Here is a 19,908-nt window from a genome sequence, read left to right as displayed (position 1 = left end):
CTCGTCTGGTGTAGAGATCAAGAAAGACATCACAGAAAAGGAAATAAGACATGTTTTCCATAGTACAATAAACAAAACTTAATGACAAAGTGAACATAGGAAAGGGAATCAGAGAAATCATTATGAAATCTGCAAGTTTATAATTGAGCAACGCAAGAACCAGATACAAGAGCAGGCTTTGGAGCAAGGAGAAAAACCATGAGTTAAGTTTAGGACCTAAATGACTCTCTCTTCTCTGTGAGCTAATATGGATGGACTCTCTCTTCTCTGTGAGCTAATATGGATGGAGCTAATGTGGAGGAAGAAGGAATTGCCAACAGGGTTCGTAAGTTTGGTGAGAAGTTAAAACTGTAAACACAGGTTTTTGCAGGCATCAAGATATTGATAATGAGTGAAGTCATGGGAGTAGATTAAATCCCTCAAAAGGAATGTGTAAATCCTGAAAGGCAGGTCTATGTTTTTTCTTATAACATAAAAAAAAAAAAAAAATCCTATTAACAACATCCAGGTTGCAAAGATCACATTTTAAAAATCCATGTGTACAACAAAAAGGGAAAGAAGTAAAGTTCTTCATATCTCTTTGAAAGTATCATTTTATACCTCGAAACCATCAGAAAGTTGAAAACTATGTATGTATTAACATTGGGGAATACAGAAAAGCTGTTAACACTTGGGTTCTGAAGACAAACCACCTAGGTCAAATCAGGGCTTCAGAGATGCTGATCTTGCCAAGTTACTAAAATGTCTGTACTTCAGTCTCATCAGGGAAAATGGAGATTATAATAGTATTTATCTTGCAAGGTTGGGTCTTTTGGAAAATAAAGGTATTTATTACAATAGCTGGAATACAAGAAGCACTCAATAAAGGAAGGAATAACAGGTTAAAATAATCCAATTATGAGAATAGTTTTTGAGCACTCCCCCAATGGATTTGTGAACAGTATCTAATTTAATTATCACATTAAACTTCTCTGATAGGTACTATTTTATACTCATATTTAGGTGGAGAAAACTTAGGTCTAATAGATCAGGTAAGGAGATATAGTCAGTAAGTGACAGAGCCGATATTCAAACCTAAGTCTATCTGTTATAACAACCTGAGCTCTTAAGGTTAGCATTGCACAATATGTAAATACACATATCATAGGATATAAAAGCAGGAGTTAATGGTGAATGGGTGATACAGTTTGCATTCATTTTCCTGATCTGCATTTTCTTAAATTTTCTATTAAACAATGTAATTAGTAGAGGGAAAAAAGAACATTTGAATTTAATCCTAACCTATGGAACTCTTTTTGAATCCTAAGAACATTATCATAGTAACCTATATCAGCTATAGATAACTATACAAACTAATTATATACAAAATTTATAAGGATGCATCATGTAAGTCAGTCATAAAAATGATCAGAACCCTGTAAGTTTACAAGTTTAATTTGATTAACAGACCTATGACATACCCTTTCAAGATATACCTAGAGTTACCAACAAATCCTTATCTCTACCCTATCCAGAATAATTTTATAACAAGGACTGAGTAATATCTTATGTGACATTAACGCAGTTCTATTCTATGAATACATTAACATACTAGCCAAACTATGATTACAAAACCCCACCACTATGGTATTCTAAAATTTGTATTAAATGTAAGATATATTTTTATTATTTGAAAAGTTCATGATTTTAAAATAACTTTTTCATTGTAACATTTTCAAACTACTTACATCACTGGTGTTGACAAACCATGTTATCTCTCCATAGGAAGCCAGCTCACCATTTACATAACATCGAAGCTCACTGTTCTTCCATCGGTTATAAATGTGCACTATAGTTACCATATACCACTAAATAAGCAAAAATAGTTTAAAGAGAGAGAGAGAGAGAATGATCCTGTGGTTAGTAACTCAACCACACTGATAACAAGTAAAAATGAAATGATAAATTACAATTAAAAATGACTACCTTTATTAAATTCAATATTCAACCTCTGGAACAATATTTATTCAATGGATAAGAACTTAATCATGAAGTTATTTTCCATCCAATGTTTTATTACAAAATTTTTTAATAAACCCAAAAAACTATAAAGTTTAGTACAAACACCCTCTTTCCTGCCACCTAGATTCCACAACTGTCAATATTTTGTCATATTAGTTGTTTCTATTCACCCATCTCTCTATATATGTGCATATACTCATTTTGTTGATAAACCATTTATTAATCCTCAAATTTTAAAGTACCAAAGAAAACACATATTACTACGACTACTACTACTAGTAACAGTACTAAAATAATTGCCATTGATATTTTCCCCTTGTATTTCCTTGAACTCTCTAAACTGAATACCACTCTTTTTATTATCCAAATTAGAGGTCAGCAATAATCCAGGGATTTATACTTCATTTTCTGAAGCAGTATAAACAGAGTTTTGATTTACCACATATTATGTCAATGACATTAAAATAAAGCATTCTGAAGCCTAATATAGCTTGTTAATATAATTATAACTCAGTAAGATCACATACCTTTTGTGGCTTGAAATCAAATTTCACACAGTGCTGAAAGCCTTTTCCTTTTGATTTTATTGACGTTATAATCAAACAACCCCCAACAAAGTGAGCAGAGTAACCCAGACCTTTGCTGGTTCTGAAACTATAAAGAATAGATTTTCGTTTTACTTTTAAATATTCTTTGCATTTTCAAAGTAAGAAAGTAACATTAAGGTACAGAACTACATACCAATACAAATATGGTTTATCCTTATCCACATTGATGTTATTTACAGGATCCATTCTAAGCCAGGTATGAAATGTAAAACCATTCTGGTATGGCCATTTGGCTATGGGAGGTAATGCAATAGCCTAAGGGGAAAAAACTCTGAGTTACTGACTCACATGAAAAACTTTATTACTGAAATCATGAAAATGAGATTCTATAACACTACGTATTATTCTGTCATGATTAAAATATCTAGAAGTCTCTTTATCTGGAAGATACTTTTAATAATTTCTAAATTTTCCAAAATACACAGTAATGATATTAATTTAAACAACAGAAACATTCCATGTGACCTGCTGGACACACTAATTTGTTTTATTTCTTACAATTAACATATCAAAGAGATTCCAATTAAAAGAGATACATGGTAATATCAAATTGGAACTTTGTTGCTGAAATGTTAAAGTAATAGAATACAGAAAGATGACTAAGAAATGAAAGTAAAAGGTAAGGGAGGGGCCGGCCCGGTGGCTCAGGCAGTTGGAGCTCCACGCTCCTAACTCTGAGAGGGCTGCCGGTTCGATTCCCACATGGGCCAGTGGGCTCTCAACCACAAGGTTGCCGGTTCAACTCCTCGAGTCCTTCAAGGGATGGTGGGCTCCGTCCCCTGCAACTAAGATTGAACACAGCACCATGAGCTGAGCTGCCACTGAGCTCCCAGATGGCTCAGTTGGTTGGAGTGCATCCTCTCAACCATAAGGTTGCAGATTCAATTCCTGGAGTCCCGCAAGGAATGGTGGGCTCCGCCCCCTGCAACTAGCAATGGCAACTGGACCTGGAGCTGAGCTGCGCCCTCCACAACTAAGACTGAAAGGACAACAACTTGAAGCTGAATGGCACCCTCCACAACTAAGATTGAAACGACAACAACTTGACTTGGAAAAAAAAGTCCTGGAAGTACAATGGTAAGGGAAAAGCTTGGAACGTGATTTTTTAACAGCAAATATAAAGCCAAAGAGGACTAGTTCGTAACACTTTTCAATTTTATTCAGAAGTCACTGTATAAATGACTTTACCAATTGATTTAAAATTTTATTTAAAAGATCATAGTAATGCAAAGGACCCAGGATAGCCAAAAATAATCTTGAAAAAGAAAAACAAAGTTGAAGGACTCATACTACCAAATACAAAACCTACAACACAAAGCTAGTATAATGAAGACTGTATAGCATTGGCATAAGAATAGAGATACAGAACAATGGAATAGAATTGAAATCCCAGAAATAAACCTTATATTTGTGGTCAATTGATTTTCAAGAGTATCAAGACAAGTCAATGAGGAAAGAACAATGTTTTCACTATTCAAATTCACTATTTCAAATGAGATAACTGGATATCTATTATACAAGCGAAGGATGAAGTTGACCACTTCCTTACATCATATACAAAAATTAACCCCAAATGGATCATAAATCTGAATGTAAATGCTAAAACTATGTATAATACTCTTACAAGAAAAAATAGGGGTAAGTCTTCATGATACCGGGGTTAGGAAAATCCTTAATTATGCCACCAAAAGTACAAACAACAACAAAATATATACATATATGAACTGATCTTTAAAATTTAAAATTTTTGTGCTTTAAAGGCTACCATCAAGAAAGTGAAAAGACAAGGCAAAAGAATAAAAGGATTTGCAAATCATGTATCTGATAAGGAACGTGCATCCAAAATATATAAAGAACTCTTACAATTCAATAATAAAAAGACAAATGTAATTTTAAAATGGACAAAATATCTGGAGACATGTCTCCCAAGACAGGCAAATTGCCAATAACGACATGAAAAGATGCTCAACATCATTAACCATTAACGAAATGCAAATCAAAACCACAATGAGATACTACTTCCACCCACTATGCTGGCTATAATAATTTTTTAAAAAGACATTAATAAGTGTCGCAAGCATGTGGAGAAAATTAAAACCCTCATAAATTGCTTCTGGGATAGTAAAATGATACAGCTGCTCTGGAAAACAAACAGGTTATACATGGTTATACATGGACAATATAACCCAGCAATTCCACTCGTAGGTACACACACACAAGAGAAATGACGACATATGTACACACAAAAACTTGTACACAAAACCCATTGCAACATTCCCAAAAAGTGGAATCAACTCAAATGACCACTAATTAATGAATGATTAAACAAAATGTGGTATATTCTTACATTAGAATATTCATCCTAAAATGGAATGAAGCACTGACACATGCTACAACATGGATGGACCATGAAAAAACAACACGCTAAATGACAAAACCAATCACAAAGGCCAGATATTGTATGATTCCATTTGTATGAATTGTCCAGAATAGATAAATCCATAGAGACAGAAAGTAAACCAGTGGTTTTCTAGGCCTGGGAGGTTGGGGGGAAATGGGAATGACTGTTAATGAATGGAAGGGGAATGGGGGAATTTGGGAGGTGATGACATTGTTCCAAAATTGATGGTGATTATGGTAGCACAACTCTGTGAACACTGAACCATTCAACTGTACACTCTAAATGAGTGAATTGTATGGTATATGTCAATCATAGCTCAATAAAACAATTTTAAAAAGATCATACACAAGCTTTTGCTTTATTGTTATTATAACTTACATACGCATTTCTGTATATATATGATATACATACTTACTCGTATATTCTTTTATTTGTATAAGATATTCCATAAAACATGAAAAACATCAGAGACAAATTTATGTAATAACACTACTGAGACTTCAAGAGGCTGACTTAAAACGAAAGTTGTATTAAGGGAAAAAAAAATAAAAGAATACATATTCAGAGTGTATATGTGTATATTTCACCAAGAAATGAGAGAAGATGTAAAAGCTTTATAAAAATAATTAATCCATGATTAGTTTAATTTCCCTTTAAAAACTATGTTTATTCCATTGTTGTTTCTTTGTTGCTTTCAGTTTTATATCCCACATAAGAGTGAAGTCATATAGTTCTTGACTTTTTTTGTCTGACTTATTTTGTTTAGCATAAGAATCTCAAGATCCATATATGTTGTCACAAATGGAAGTATTTCATCTTTTCTTATGGCCAAGTAGTATTCCATTGTGGAACAAGACAAAAAAACTCATAAACAGAGAAAACAGTTTAGTGGTTACCAGAGGGCAAGGGGTGGGGGGTGGTAAAAGAGGGTAAAAGGGAATCAAATATATGGTGATGGAAGGAAAACTGACGCTGGGTGGTGAACACACAATGTGATTTATAGATGATGTATTATAGAAATGTAACTTGAAACCTATATAATTTTACTAACCATGTCACCCCAAAAAATTCATTTCTTAAAAAATTAAAAAATAAGAAACTATGTTTAAGGAAAGAAATGAATCATTGAATATTTAAAACATCTATCCTCTGCAATTTCCAAAGTGTTTTACCTTTACAGTCCTACTTTCAAGATACATGCAAGTGGAACGGACACATTACAGTCTCAAAGAACTATAAATAATAAAATTATAATATGCATTCAAATAAGGTTAATCTCATGAGAATGCTTTTTTATGTTACAGACAATTGATAAGCTCAATTCCAACAGAGTCAAATTATTCTGGAAAGCTTCAAATCTAAAAAGCTTATGAAGGAGATACAAAGAAAAAAAACAACAACAACATGAGCAATAAAACTTTCCAAAGAAAGCCGTGTACTGTGTGTAAAACATTCACTTATCAAAATCCTTTTAAAACACTCTTCTTTCTACAGATATTCCCTGGCTACATCGGGTCTAACAAGCAAATAAGGTATTATGAGAACCAAAGTAAAAAGTGAATAAAAGGAAAGCTCAGAAAAAGGACAGGCTGAAATATCTTCAACAAAATGTTTGTTTCCTAACAGGCAGACCAACTTAATAAAGAGAAGGTCAAAAAGCTTCCATAAACACATTATATATAGCATATATATATATGTACAATATATATATATCATATATAGATATATATATGATATATACATAAATATTATGTCCTCCTATAATATTTTGAAACACTACAGATGTTACTACCATACGTAACTTTCTTACTTATAAACTGATCAACAGCTAACTGAATACTGAGAATACTGAGACTGATTAATATGCAAACTCACAAGTCAGGAAAACTTGCCTAGAAAGTTTAAATAGCTACTCTTCTTCTATACTCCAGGTGTAATAGAAACAGGAATAAGAAACTATGAGGTTAAATAAAGATGCGCAGAAAGATAAAAGTCAAAGTGTTACGCACAAATATCTGGAATGCAGAGATAAATCCATAAAACAATATGACTATGTTCAAAAGAATTGGGTTCTCATTCTACTGCTGCCCCAAGATGTGAGCTGGCAGCTTTTGTAACTTCTTTGCGCCTCTATTTCTTCACCTCTAAAACTGTTAGGAAAAAGTAACATGCACAATTGCTGTAAGGAGTAAGGTGGTCCAAAGTTTCCACCTAACACAGAACCTGTCAAGGCTGTTGACAGGGCTGTTCTTTGAGGAAGCAAAGGAAAAAAGAACTCCAAGCGATTTCGCTGTTAAGATTTACTTACTGCAGCGCTCTTTCCTGGAAAGTTGAAAAAGGCATCAGGACCATACTTCTGAGGCACATGCTTTAACACAGTAAGCAACTTCCCAGCATGTGGAGGCTATAAAAGTAACCAACAATTCATTAACTGTATTATTCACCATAAGACAAAAACACCTATTTTTAACATAGTCATCCCAAGAATAACCAAATAATGCTCTAAACTAAAAAGCATATAAAATAAATATAAAACCAAAGAAAGGTGATTTTCAACTATCTTAAAGAAATAAGCAACATACTCTATGCCATTTTTTTGTAATACTGTAAGACATATGAGGTGTTCGGTAAATATGAGCCAATATCGTCTGACACTTGAAACTCTTCACACTGCAGCAAAAATGATCTTTTACAAAATAAGTAAATAAAATTAGAAAGTAAATCAACCAACCACCCATCCCCTCTTCAAAACACTTTTTAATTTCACAAATAAATAATGCTTACTGTGTTTTACCTTTAAGGATACTTTAAAAACAATAAAGTATTTTAACCTTAAAACCACACCAGGGATTATTATTATCCCATTTTATAAAGGAGGAATTTGAGGCAGAGGAACATGTGTAAGGTGACACAGGTAGTAAGTGGCCAGGATGGGCTCAGAACTCAGTCTGACTCCAGAGCATGCATTTGACCACTACACTTTCACCTTTATATTATTCTATCTGTCCTGTAGCTTCCTATTGCCCTTAAAACAAAGATCAAACCTGCTAACACAGCTTACAAGACACTTTATCTACCTGGTAGCCTCTTTTGCATCTCAGTCTCCCCTTCTCTCTGTACTGCATCAACAATGCCTTCTCTGTAGTCTTCCCATAACAGAGCCTGAACACAAGCTATTCCCTTGTGTTTAAAATGTTCTAGCTAGGCCTACTTCCCTCCCCTCTTAACAAATCGTACCCATCCTTTAGAGCTCATCTTAATGGTCACTTCCTCAGGGCAGTCTTTCCTGCCCTCTGAAACTGGATCAAATCTCCCTATCAAATTTCATTCTACAATATACCCCTACTATTAGAGCATGTATAAAAGTTGTAACATTACATTTATTTGATTAATGCCTCTTTGACCCACAACCTCCTGTAATGCATTAAACAACCAACAGCTAAAATAAAAAAGCTCATTTACATTTACAAGGAAAAGGTAAAGGACAATCAGATATATATTATCATTTTAATCAGTTTACACGTAAATAAGGTAAAGTATAGTACATTCCTCTTTGTTAAAAGTTAAAAGTTCAAAACAGTGTCAAACTGCAAGTGAAATCACTGGCTTCCCTTCATCTTATGTAGGAACTATTCTAAGTTGTTACTGTCTAAAAGACTTTGGCAATTTTTCACCTAAACATTAAGTGGAAATCTTCACTCTTAAGTGATCAAGAAATTTTCAATTAGCCACACTGCTTATTATAAACGTGTAACAACGAGTAACTATAATCACACTGATTTTTCTAAATAAATTCCAAAATAAAATAAAAAATAACTGCTGTCAAAAATAAAAATATACTATTGTAGCATTTCCACCCAAAGAAATCACTCCTCTAAATTTCCTTTTCTATAAACCAATCAACAACAACAAAAAGACATTAGGACAAGCACTTTCCCTCCACACTCACTGCTGAGGGACTGCATACTAGGAAAGCCTTTCAGAAAATATTTACTCATGTTTCAGAGTCTTTAAAAATGTTCATGCCCATTGATACACATCAGAAAGGCAGAGGTTTAGATATAGGGATTTTTCACTGCGCTGAAGTGACAGCAAAAGCTAAATAAATGTAATGTCTGAGCAAGGCTGTTTCATTGAGAGTTCATTATTTGTTCCCTTTATTTCCTATCCTAATCCTATAAGCAACTACATTAACGTGTTTAATCTTTTTATATGCATTCTTTCAAAAATGTTTTTGTGTGATTGTACTTATTTAAACAATGTGAGATTAGATACATCATTTTTTCTTACTTTCTTCCCACTTTTTCCATGTATTCAAACTTACTCGCTGCATTGACTCTAACTGCCATGTAATAATCAATTCTATGCATTCAATCTATATTACCTATATACTCTCCTAACACTAATCACCCATGTTAACAATTCAATGCCATCACAAATATGCTTCAGTGAATATCCTCGTGTATTTCCTTACAGAATTATGTGAGAATTTCTTGAAATATGCAGTCAGGAGCTAATTACTAAGTCACTGGATATGGGTATGATTTATGTGACTAAGTGGTGCTAGACTACTCTCCAGGTTGGCTCAACTGGTGTTCCTTCCACCCAACAAGACACAGATTTAAAGTTACCCTCCCCCCCAATTATCCAACTTTATAATCCTTGATGTTAATAAATGGAACGTTGACATACCAATATTGTTTTAATTTGAACGTCTCTAATTATTAGTGATTTTATGTTTATTTGATTGTGGGAATCTCTATCTCTGTAAACAATGATCATATCCTTTGCTGTTTTCTTATGGTTGCCTATATTCACCAATAACAAAAATGTATTAATTATATATTCAGAATAAACAAATTATCTGAATATAATTCAAAACCAAAATCAAAGAAGTACACACGTCCTCTTCTGGACACGACACAGTAATAGGACCTAAACTTACCAACTCTATAAAACTGGGCAAAATGTATGAACCAAAACTGTTTTCAGACATGAAAAGAAGGTAGCTCAGGACTGTGATCCTTCAGAAAGGAAATAAAATGAGCCATGAGGTTACCCAGACTTTCTACCTGGAGTCATTTCTTTAGCACTGCACACAGACAGGGAAACTAAATACAACTTCAAAGTCTCATTGAGCTGATGAGGTAAAAACTGGAGTATGGGCGTCTGAGATAGTTAGAAGGTACAGGACAGAGTACTACGGATGAAAGAGCTATGCAGACAAGAAGCTGTGCAATGACTCTCAGGCTTAATACCAAACAGTTCACGTCTGCTTTAAAACTCAACAAGGTGAGGCCAAGGTATTAATGGCTATAAGTCAAAGAATTCCCAGAGCTAACATAGAGCCAGGAATTATTTAAGACCCTACCAAGCACCAGCAAGACCAGTTTATATTACCTTTTAACCCATGTCTGAGACTTAGGGTCACTCATATAGAGACCCTAGAAAAGTCAGGTGTGAATAAGGCTGAACTAGCTCTAGAGTATCAGCCAAACTAGACCTGACCACCCCCCCCCCCAAAAAAAAAAAACACTTTAAAACTAGCCTGGAAAGATAACGGTAATCCATAAGTAACTTATCTGCTTGCAAAACCAGTCTAACAATCTTAAAAGGACTATGACAAAATCCAGCACTAAACAAGGAATCACTCATTATATCTAACATCACTATGTCTAAAATCACTAGCATAAGAAGAAGGAAAATGTGACCTATAAGCGGAAGCAAAATCAATGGGTGAAAAACTGATCTAGAAAATAACAGAGATGGTAGAATTAATAGACAAGAACATTAAAAGCAACTATTAAAATATGCTAACTATTCCCAAAGACTTAAAAGAAAACATGAACATAATGAGGTAAAATGGAAGTTATTTTTTAAAAAAATGAACAGAAATGAAGTATATCTGAAATTTACAGAAATAAAAAAATGTTAAATTTTTAATGGATGAATGGAGTTAACACATTGCAGAAGAAAAGATAAGTTATGGTAAAAAGTGTAGAAAGAAAGCAGTCTAAAATGAAGCACAAAGAGAAAAGATTGGGAAGAAAGGTAAACAAATCTCAGTGACTATGGGACACTATCAAGAGGACGAATGTGAATGTAACTGGAGTCCCCAGGAGGGAAGAAGGGACCAAAAAAAATGATACCTGAAGAAATAATGGCCAAAATGTTTCCAAATTTGATTAAAATTATATTATAAACCCACAGATTCAAGAACTCTAAGAAGGATAAACACAAGGAAAACCATACCAATAAACATAAAATTCCTGAAAATCAGAGATAAAATCTTAAAAACAGCCAGAGAACCAGAGTTTGATTACAAACAAGCTAAAGAGTCTAACCATTTTAACACAGTATATGAGAGTGTATAATTGCAGAGCACAAATGTAAGTATGCTTACACACGGCTAAACTAAGGATCAGCTCGCTGAGCAGTTGCTATGGGCAATGATTTCTAAAGGACACTAAAAGAAGCTTAGATATGAAAACAAAAATAAGAGAAAATATTCACTAGTATTCCTCTAGGGAGTAAGCAGCTACATGGTAGAAAGAAACAGTTTGATAAAACAACTGGAGTTCAAAATAAGTTAACCACCACTACCATCCATGCAAAGGACCACTAAGTTTCATGTATGGAGGGTGGATCCAATTACCTGCAGAGCTTTCATTCACTGAGAGGGTTGCAGACATTTAAGGGCCACAGGTAAACTACTCAGATCAAGAGAAAGAGAAGCTAGGTGCTGCTATATAACACTTTTTTCTCGCCTTACCCTTTTCCTCAAAAAATGTTGAATGTATATTGAAGAATAATCACTTGAATAAGGAACGAAGTACCTGCAACACCCAATGCTCTTAGTCCACCCCTGTGTCGGATCATGGCAAAAGTATCTGTATAGCTCTAAATGTATTTTAGTTCATCTCTTCCCCTCAATTTGACATTTGATCCCTCTGTATACTTTCATATACCAAAGAGTATTTAGGATTTTTTTACCCATTGTCCTTTATCTCCTTGAAGTTTACTGAAGAATAGCTTTAGTTCTCGAACTGTCAAATTATAGCTAGCCAGCACTCCCAACATGTCAACTAAAAGATCTGGAAACAAAGAAAACAATAAAATCATTAAGCTACTTAGACTTCTTATAGGATTAAAATATACTGTGCTTTCTTAAGAGTTTGGACACTAAAGTTCCAGGTATAATACCTGTTAGATGCTCAAATATTTCTTAAATAAATATTACTAAATAAGAAATATACAGTAGTTAGGAATCATACTTTGTTTCTTCACATTCATTGTGCTATAGAAAAAAGTCATACCTGCTATCATGTTGTCAACTTTTTCAACTTTCCCAAGCACTTTTTCAACCAGGCCTACTTCAGTGCAGACTTGAAGATTTCGGATACTTTTCTTCAGAATGGCTGTAAACATGCTCCAGACTTCCGCTTGGCAAGTAATGTCACATTTTTCTAGGAGGTCCACCATGCAGATGATACTCTCACCTTCTTGGATAATGAAATTCATCTCCAAATCAAACTGCCCTCCTACCAACTTCAAAAAGGAAAAAAAAAAAAAAAAAAATACAAGCATTAGCACTTCTTCAATACAACTAGAGCACGCGCCTAAGCTTTAGATTGTCAATAACTACCCACACACATTCTTCCCTATCCCCTATAACATTAAAAGAGCCTTAAAAAAAAAATAAAGAAAAAAAACTCTAAAAATCTCAAATCTTTAAAATAGCACAAAGTCAAGCAAGATTTAGAATACAAAAATGGAAAATTTTTTAACAAATAAATATAAAATGTCTTAGGCAAATCCCTACCTACTGCCCTGATACCAATAAAGATCTAACTTAGCTCTATAGTTGCTTCTAATTCAATATTTCATTTATGAATTATGAACTCTGTGAACTACTCGCAGCAACCTAAAGGGCCTTTGCTACCTTTGTAAGGTATGGGCTCACAGCAAAACCGAAAAGCTGAAAGTGACTCAGAGTGGACACAAAACTTGGAGTTTATATTTGTCAAATTCCTGGTTTATTATGCTATCCATTTTGATCCCTCTCCTTACCTGTCAATAATCAGGACAGCTTAAACATAATTAGTCACACGCCCAAAGTAACTAATCAAGAAAATGCATGTCATTGATATGAGTAACCCCACCTTGCCATCTCACCCATAGCATCTTCCCAATTTTAACAAAGTCCAGTTGTTTAAACGAATTAAAATACTTTCACAATTACCTTTGCAGAGCTATCCTCTAAAACTAGTTTTTAAAAAGGTCACCTATACTTGTGTCTTTCTGAACACTTCTTGGTTTTTCATTATGCATTCCTAAACCCAAAAGTTAGGCAAGAATTAGGAGTGAACTTTACAAAACAAAATCCAACAGCACATAAAAGAATAACAGACATAACCAAATAGAGTTTACTCCAGAAAAACAAGGAAGGTTCACAATTAGGAAATCAATTAAAACTCCCTGCAGCCAGAGATGAATATATGTCCCAGGTTCTGCCAAAGACATATACTGGCATGAGAAAGAAAAAATGGAAAAATGAACATGAGGCGGTATGCGCATGTAAGGAGGTTACGAATTCCTGGCAAGCACAGTGGGAAAGGCTGTCGGTTCATCTAGGAAAGCTCTGGCAGAGGTTTTAGTGTACAAGTCTTTCATCATCAGTAACAAGCAACGTAAGAAAATGACAGCTGGATTTCTGCTAAAAGAGTCCCGTGGTGTGATTGGGCCAATTCTCCCAGCTACATGGTCCTGGCTATGCTTAGTTCCCTAGTCACACAAAAATTTTGTGAGCTACATAAAAACTCTAATATAAACTTTTTGGGGGTGGGGGGTGGGAGTGAATATTATTTGCTTGTTTCATCTTTTTTAATTCTTAAATAATTTCAAAGGTTACAAAGTTGCAAAATAGTATACAAGGTCTGACAATTAAGTTCGGGGCGAACTTGTTACAATTACGTTGCTAACCTCTTTTTGCTATCTGAGGGCTTATGCATTACGAATCCGTACCAACTGGACAGTTAAGCAAGTTTACTATTTGGAAGTGCTGACAAAAGCTGTGTGAAAAAGTTAGACGACCTGAACTTTTCGCCAACAATTCACGGCTCTTGCATCACAACAATGCACCAGCTCACACGGCACTGTCTGTGAGGGAGTTTTTAGCCAGTAAACAAATAACCGTGATGGAACACCCTCCCTACTCACCTGACCTGGCCTCCAGTGACTTCTTTCTTTACCCAAAGATAAAGAAAATATGGAAAGGAAGACCTTTTGATGACATTCAGTACATCAAGGGTAATACGATGATAGCTCTGATGGCCATTCCAGAAAAAGAGTTCCAAAATTGCTTTGAAAGATGGACTAGGCACTGGCATAGCTTCCCAAGGGGAGTACTTTGAAGGTGACCATAGTGATATTCAGCAATGAGGGATATAGCACTTTTTCTAGGATGAGTTCACGAACTTAATTGCCCAACCTTGTAGACCTCCTGTATGCCCTTTACCCAGCTTCCCCAATGTAAATATATTACATAAACATAGTACAATCATTAAAACCAGGAAATTAACATTGATACAACAGCATTAACAAATCTACAGATATTACTCAAATGTTGCCACTTGTCACACTAACATCCACTTTCTGATCCAGGATGAGTAGTATCCCTTAAGTCCTCTCCAAACGCAGACAGCTGCACAGGCATTCTTTGACTTTCACAATGGTGACACTATGAAGGAATATTTGCCAGCCATTTTATAAACTGTCTTCCAATCTCAATGTTTCCTTCATGTTTAGGTTCATGTTTACGCATTTTTGGTTAAAAAAAAAAAATACCACAGAAGTGATGTATATCCTTCTCAGTGTATCATTTCAGATGGTACCTCATACCAAAATTTCTCACAATTGGGGACATTAGCTGTGATCAACATGTTTAAGGTGGTATCTGTCAGAATTTTTCCTTTTTGAAGTTATTATATTTTCAAATTTTTTAAGCATCTTGTGGAGAATACCTTGAGACTATACAAATATCTTATTTCTCATCATACTTTTAAGAATCCATTAATGGATTTTACCTGCAATGGTTATTACTGTGGCATTGCTAAATAGTGATTTTATATTTCCATCATACTTTTTTTCTACAGTTATTAATGGGAAAAGACTTTCTTTGATAATAAAATACAGCAATCACACCTGAAAAGCCAGCATCATGCTCAAATAGGAAAATCTGAATGATTCTCATGAAAGTTAGCAACAAGACTAGGATGCATTTTCATCACGATCATTTGATAATATTCTGGAGATACACAAGTCACATTTAGTCAAAAGGCAGCAATGTGCATAAATATCAGAGTACAGGGATTTAAATTACAATTATTTTTACATGATATGATAAATATCTAGAAAAACAAAGAACTTGAGCGGAAAAATTACTATAAATAGAAAAGGTATTTGGTAATGAACTACTGACCCAGTTAACAATATGAATCAATCTCAAAAGAATTATGTTAAATAAAAGAAGCCAAACACAAATGACTACCTTAACCATTAGGAATTTATTCTGTAGGTATATTTAGGTAAGATGTTAGATAGAAGAACTTCATTTTAGTTTTCTTTTGAATAGAAAAATAGAATAAACAATCCCCCAAAGAAAACATAAGGTGATGGTTAGCAAAGTTGTGTGTAACTATATAATGGAATATTACGCAACCATTGAAAAGAATGAGGCAGATCCCTCTGACATGAAAAGATCTCTAAAATACACTGTTTAAGTGAGAAGATCAAAGTGGAAAAAAGTGTGAAAAGTAGGTGACAATTTGAGTGTAAAACATACATACAGACATATACTTAAGAATGGTAACACAAGAAACCTAATAGTGATTGCCTCTGAGCATTTGCGGAAAGAGAGCAAAGAGAGAGTTTTTAGTATATTACACCTTGGGACATCCTCCAAATAGATCTAAATAGATCAAAAACCTAGTTGCGGGCCGGCCCAGTGGCTCAGGTGGTTAGAGCTCCGTGCTCCTAACTCCAAAGGCTGCCGGTTTGATTCCCACTTGGGCCAGTGGGCTCTCAACCACAAGGTTGCCAGTTCAATTCCTCGAGTCCCGCAAGGGATGGTGGGCTCTGCCCCCTGCAACTAAGATTGAACACAGCACCTTGGGCTGAGCTGCCTCCCAGATGGCTCAGTTGTTGGTTGGAGCGCAGGCTCTCAACCACAAGGTTGCCAGTTCGATTCCTCGAGTCCCACAAGGGATGGTGGACTGTGCCCCCTGCAACTAGCAATGGCAACTGGACCTGGAGCTGAGCTGCGCCCTCCACAACTAAGACTGAAAGGACAACAACTTGACTTGGAAAAAAGTCCTGGAAGTACACACTGTTCCCCAATAAAGTACTGCTCCCCTTCCCCAATAAAATCTTAAAAAAAAAAAAAAACCTAGCTGCAACCAACTTAAAAGACCTTACCTTCACCTTAATATTACTTACATCAACATTTCATTTTGATCTGTGTTTATTACAATCAGTGGTTAACCACCCTTCCAAGAAGCTATAGCATTAATTTTTGTAAGTAATTTCCAAAAAACCCCAACTATTTCACCAGCTTTTAAACTGAGTTTATACTGTGAAAGCAGTACCCAGACAGCTGTTTAAAATACTTCTCAATTGCTGTAAATATAAAATATGCCTTTCAAGGAGAAAATTGATGGCAGAAATTGGTACCTACAGATGTGTGGCATATTTGATATACTATATGTATGCATATCTATTATACCTAAAAAGCATGCACAGGGTCTACAATGTGTCATGTTAACCCTTTTTAATAGTTATTTGAAACTGATCAACCTTCAAAACACAAATTTGCTTCCAATGACAGGGATCATAATCTAAGTCCCGGCATTGGCTAGTTATTATCTGAGCTGTAGTAATGGCTCTGTACTACAAAATGTAATCTTCCCAAATGTCACGGTAAGTTATGAATATCTGAGCAGCCTAATGCACTTTTACTACCCATGAAATGTGAAAATGTAATCTTATTACCTTTTTTATGGTTGTATTTTTTTTTTTAATAATGTAGCCTGGAAACTGATGAATAGTCTTTTTCTGCACTTTAGCATGATTTGGTCTCCTTTGCTACACAGAACATTTTTCAAAACTCTCCATTACAACATGTTTTAGTCTTGGCCTGAACTTCATAAACAATTTTTATAGCAACCTTCAGGGTGGCATTGCATGCTTCCTACAGGTTATAGTTTAAAGTACAGGTTTATGGAAATCTTAAAGATTATTCAAGAATCCAAATAAACCTTCACAAGTTTCACATTAGAACTTTAATTGGGTATGATGAGCATTTCCTTTTCAATGACTATATTAACAAAGTACACTGAAATTAGTAGTTAAACCTAAGTCACTTGTATTTTCAGAAAACCAAAATACACAGATAGACCAAAAATAATCTCTCTTCAAAAGATTTATGAAACTGGAAGTGCTGGAATACATAGCAAGTCCTAATACTTCAAACTGAAGCTATGTTTTCCCTGGAAACTTGCTAAATTTTTCCTCAAAGATGTGACAGGAATAAGGTATAACAGAAAAACTGCAAAGTACAATCACATCTTATGATTCTAACTAGATATTTGCTATTTCTTGTGATAAATCACTTTTTTCTCTGGACCTGTTCATTCATTTGTAAAATGAACAGCAAGCTTCTTTTATTTATGTGCATCCCTCATAAATGTATCTACTTTTTGTAAGTGCCAATCTCAAGGTATCCAATTTCTCGCTATGAATCCACTCCTGAGTGAATGTGACCCTATACTCATACATGTTTGCACTCACTAGAAACTTATTACTAGAGAGAAACTGAGGAAAAATTACAATGCTGTGGCATGGACTATAATGTCTCCTAATTTACATTTTCTTCTTCTTCCATAATAGTTTCTAATTTGGCACATGGGGTCCAGGCAAAAGATTTCACTTGCCAGCTTTCACTGAAGTCAACAACCACATGACCAAGTTCTGACCAAGGAGGACAGCAATATGTCCAACTTCTAGATACAACTCTTAAAAAAGGAAGGTAATATAACTAACTTCTCTTTGCAACTTTCCTTCTTCCTCTTACATAAGGTGCTGAAATAATGACAAGAGTTAGAGTAGCCATCTTAGAATCTATGCTGTAACTTTCATGTTGAAGATAATGGAGCAGAAAGATCTATGGATCCTGTCAATTACAGAACTGTCTCGGTAACCCTGGACCATTTAACTGCCCAAATTTGCACCTGAAGGAACAATACACTTCCACCTTAAGATCCTGTTATTTGGGGCCTCTCTATTGTATCTGCTTAAAACCTATATCCTAATATATATGCTAATGCTATTCATTGTATTTTCTCAGAAAATGAAAAATATGAATAACTATCGCAAGTGACACATCCCCATCACCATCTCTTACACTATAATAGCAGGTGTTAACTCATCAACAGTGTGTCTATTTTGAACTACTTTTAAAAGGTGGTGGTGAGCCCTGATCAACTTAGAAATAGCTCAGTCCTGAATTTTACACAACTGAATTTTTAGACTCCACATGTCATATTATAATACTTTCATTGTATATAAATAAAATACAGAATATTAAGAGATTAGATGTTATAATCTAATTAGTGTACAAGCCTCTCATTCAGCTCATTCCTAGCATTAAAGAAAATGCAGTAAGACTTTACCTTAGCCAGTTACTAGCAGAAAAGAAAGTTCAGTATGTCAGTAGCAACATAACCATCAGCCTTACATCAACCCTTTACTGAGAGAGTTAGCCAAAATAATATCTTACTCCTCAATCAACATCCATTGAAAGAAAGGCTATTTAGGCTTATAGATGTGTCACTCAGTAACTACAAGAGCAACGTACTACAATATACAATACTTAACAGTGCCAAGAAAGTAGTCACTGATTTAGAACATGAAATGTGCAAAAGTTTACTAAAACGTTCAATACAATTTCAATAAGAATTAAAATTTTCAATAAAATTTTACACATATTCTTATATCTCAGAAGTTCCTTCTAAGATGGTGACACTTGGTTTCAGCCTCATAGGGATTTTCTCAATCAGCCAAAGGCCTCTTTTGTATACCTCTAACATACATATTTACCGTGTTTCACCGAAAATAAGACCTACCCCAAAAATAAGCCACACTTAAGATCGTCAGCCAGACAGACGCATTTAGTACGTTATGACAATGTTCCAGAAAAAGATGAAATGACTGTATTTGAATCAATGTAGATTGTTGTACATGAAAAAATGAGACATCCCCTGAAAATACACCCTAATGCATCTTTCGGAGCAAAAATTAATATAAGACCCGGTCTTATTTTCGGGGAAATATGGTATAAGACCTAGTCTTATTTTGGGGGAAACACGGTATGCACCAGACTGTTACTGATGGTTATCTTGGTGATAGGGTTATAAAAGGGTTTCACTTTCAAAATCATACATTCATGACACATTTCAATTTTTCAAAATAAGTTATGTATTTTCTTTGAATCCAAAAGGAAAAAAATAACTTTAATATTCTCAATTGAATCACTGAACTGAATGTGGAAAACTGGACAGAAAAAAATAATGCTTCTTAGTTTGCACATTATTTTCAGAAATCAAATTGTTTGCATTCCCATCAAAACTCTAGCTCCTAGGCAACAAGGATGTAAAATGGAAACTAGATATACAACTGTAAAGAATGTTAAATGGAAATTAGATATACAGTATCAAGTATTATCTATGCAAGATAAGTAAAATATCATTGTTTACTTTTTAGGGTGATATCTTCATTTTAATGATAATAAAGTACTGTAATGGGTCACTCCCAAACTATAGTTTGACCAAGATCCATAACTAT

General features: G+C 34.5%; 1 protein-coding gene across 2 annotated transcripts in view; it reads right to left on the bottom strand.

Moving 5' to 3' along the window:
• The window catches only part of LRBA (LPS responsive beige-like anchor protein), a 561,748-nt gene that overhangs the window by 493,800 nt on the left and 48,040 nt on the right, over window positions 1-19,908 (bottom strand). For both annotated transcript variants that reach the window (XM_019722880.3, XM_019722903.3), the window contains exons 3-8: window positions 12,327-12,558; window positions 12,004-12,104; window positions 7,319-7,414; window positions 2,743-2,864; window positions 2,529-2,655; window positions 1,728-1,847 (exon numbers count right to left, since the gene is read on the bottom strand). In XM_019722880.3, coding sequence (XP_019578439.3) covers window positions 1,728-1,847; window positions 2,529-2,655; window positions 2,743-2,864; window positions 7,319-7,414; window positions 12,004-12,104; window positions 12,327-12,558 — 798 coding nt within the window. The remainder of the gene's footprint in view (window positions 1-1,727; window positions 1,848-2,528; window positions 2,656-2,742; window positions 2,865-7,318; window positions 7,415-12,003; window positions 12,105-12,326; window positions 12,559-19,908) is intronic.

This window comes from Rhinolophus sinicus, chromosome 15 (assembly GCF_057876585.1).
Source record: "Rhinolophus sinicus isolate RSI-liver-muscle chromosome 15, RSI-T2T, whole genome shotgun sequence".
NCBI lineage: Eukaryota > Metazoa > Chordata > Mammalia > Chiroptera > Rhinolophidae > Rhinolophus > Rhinolophus sinicus.
This window is presented reverse-complemented; position numbering and strand designations above follow the sequence as displayed.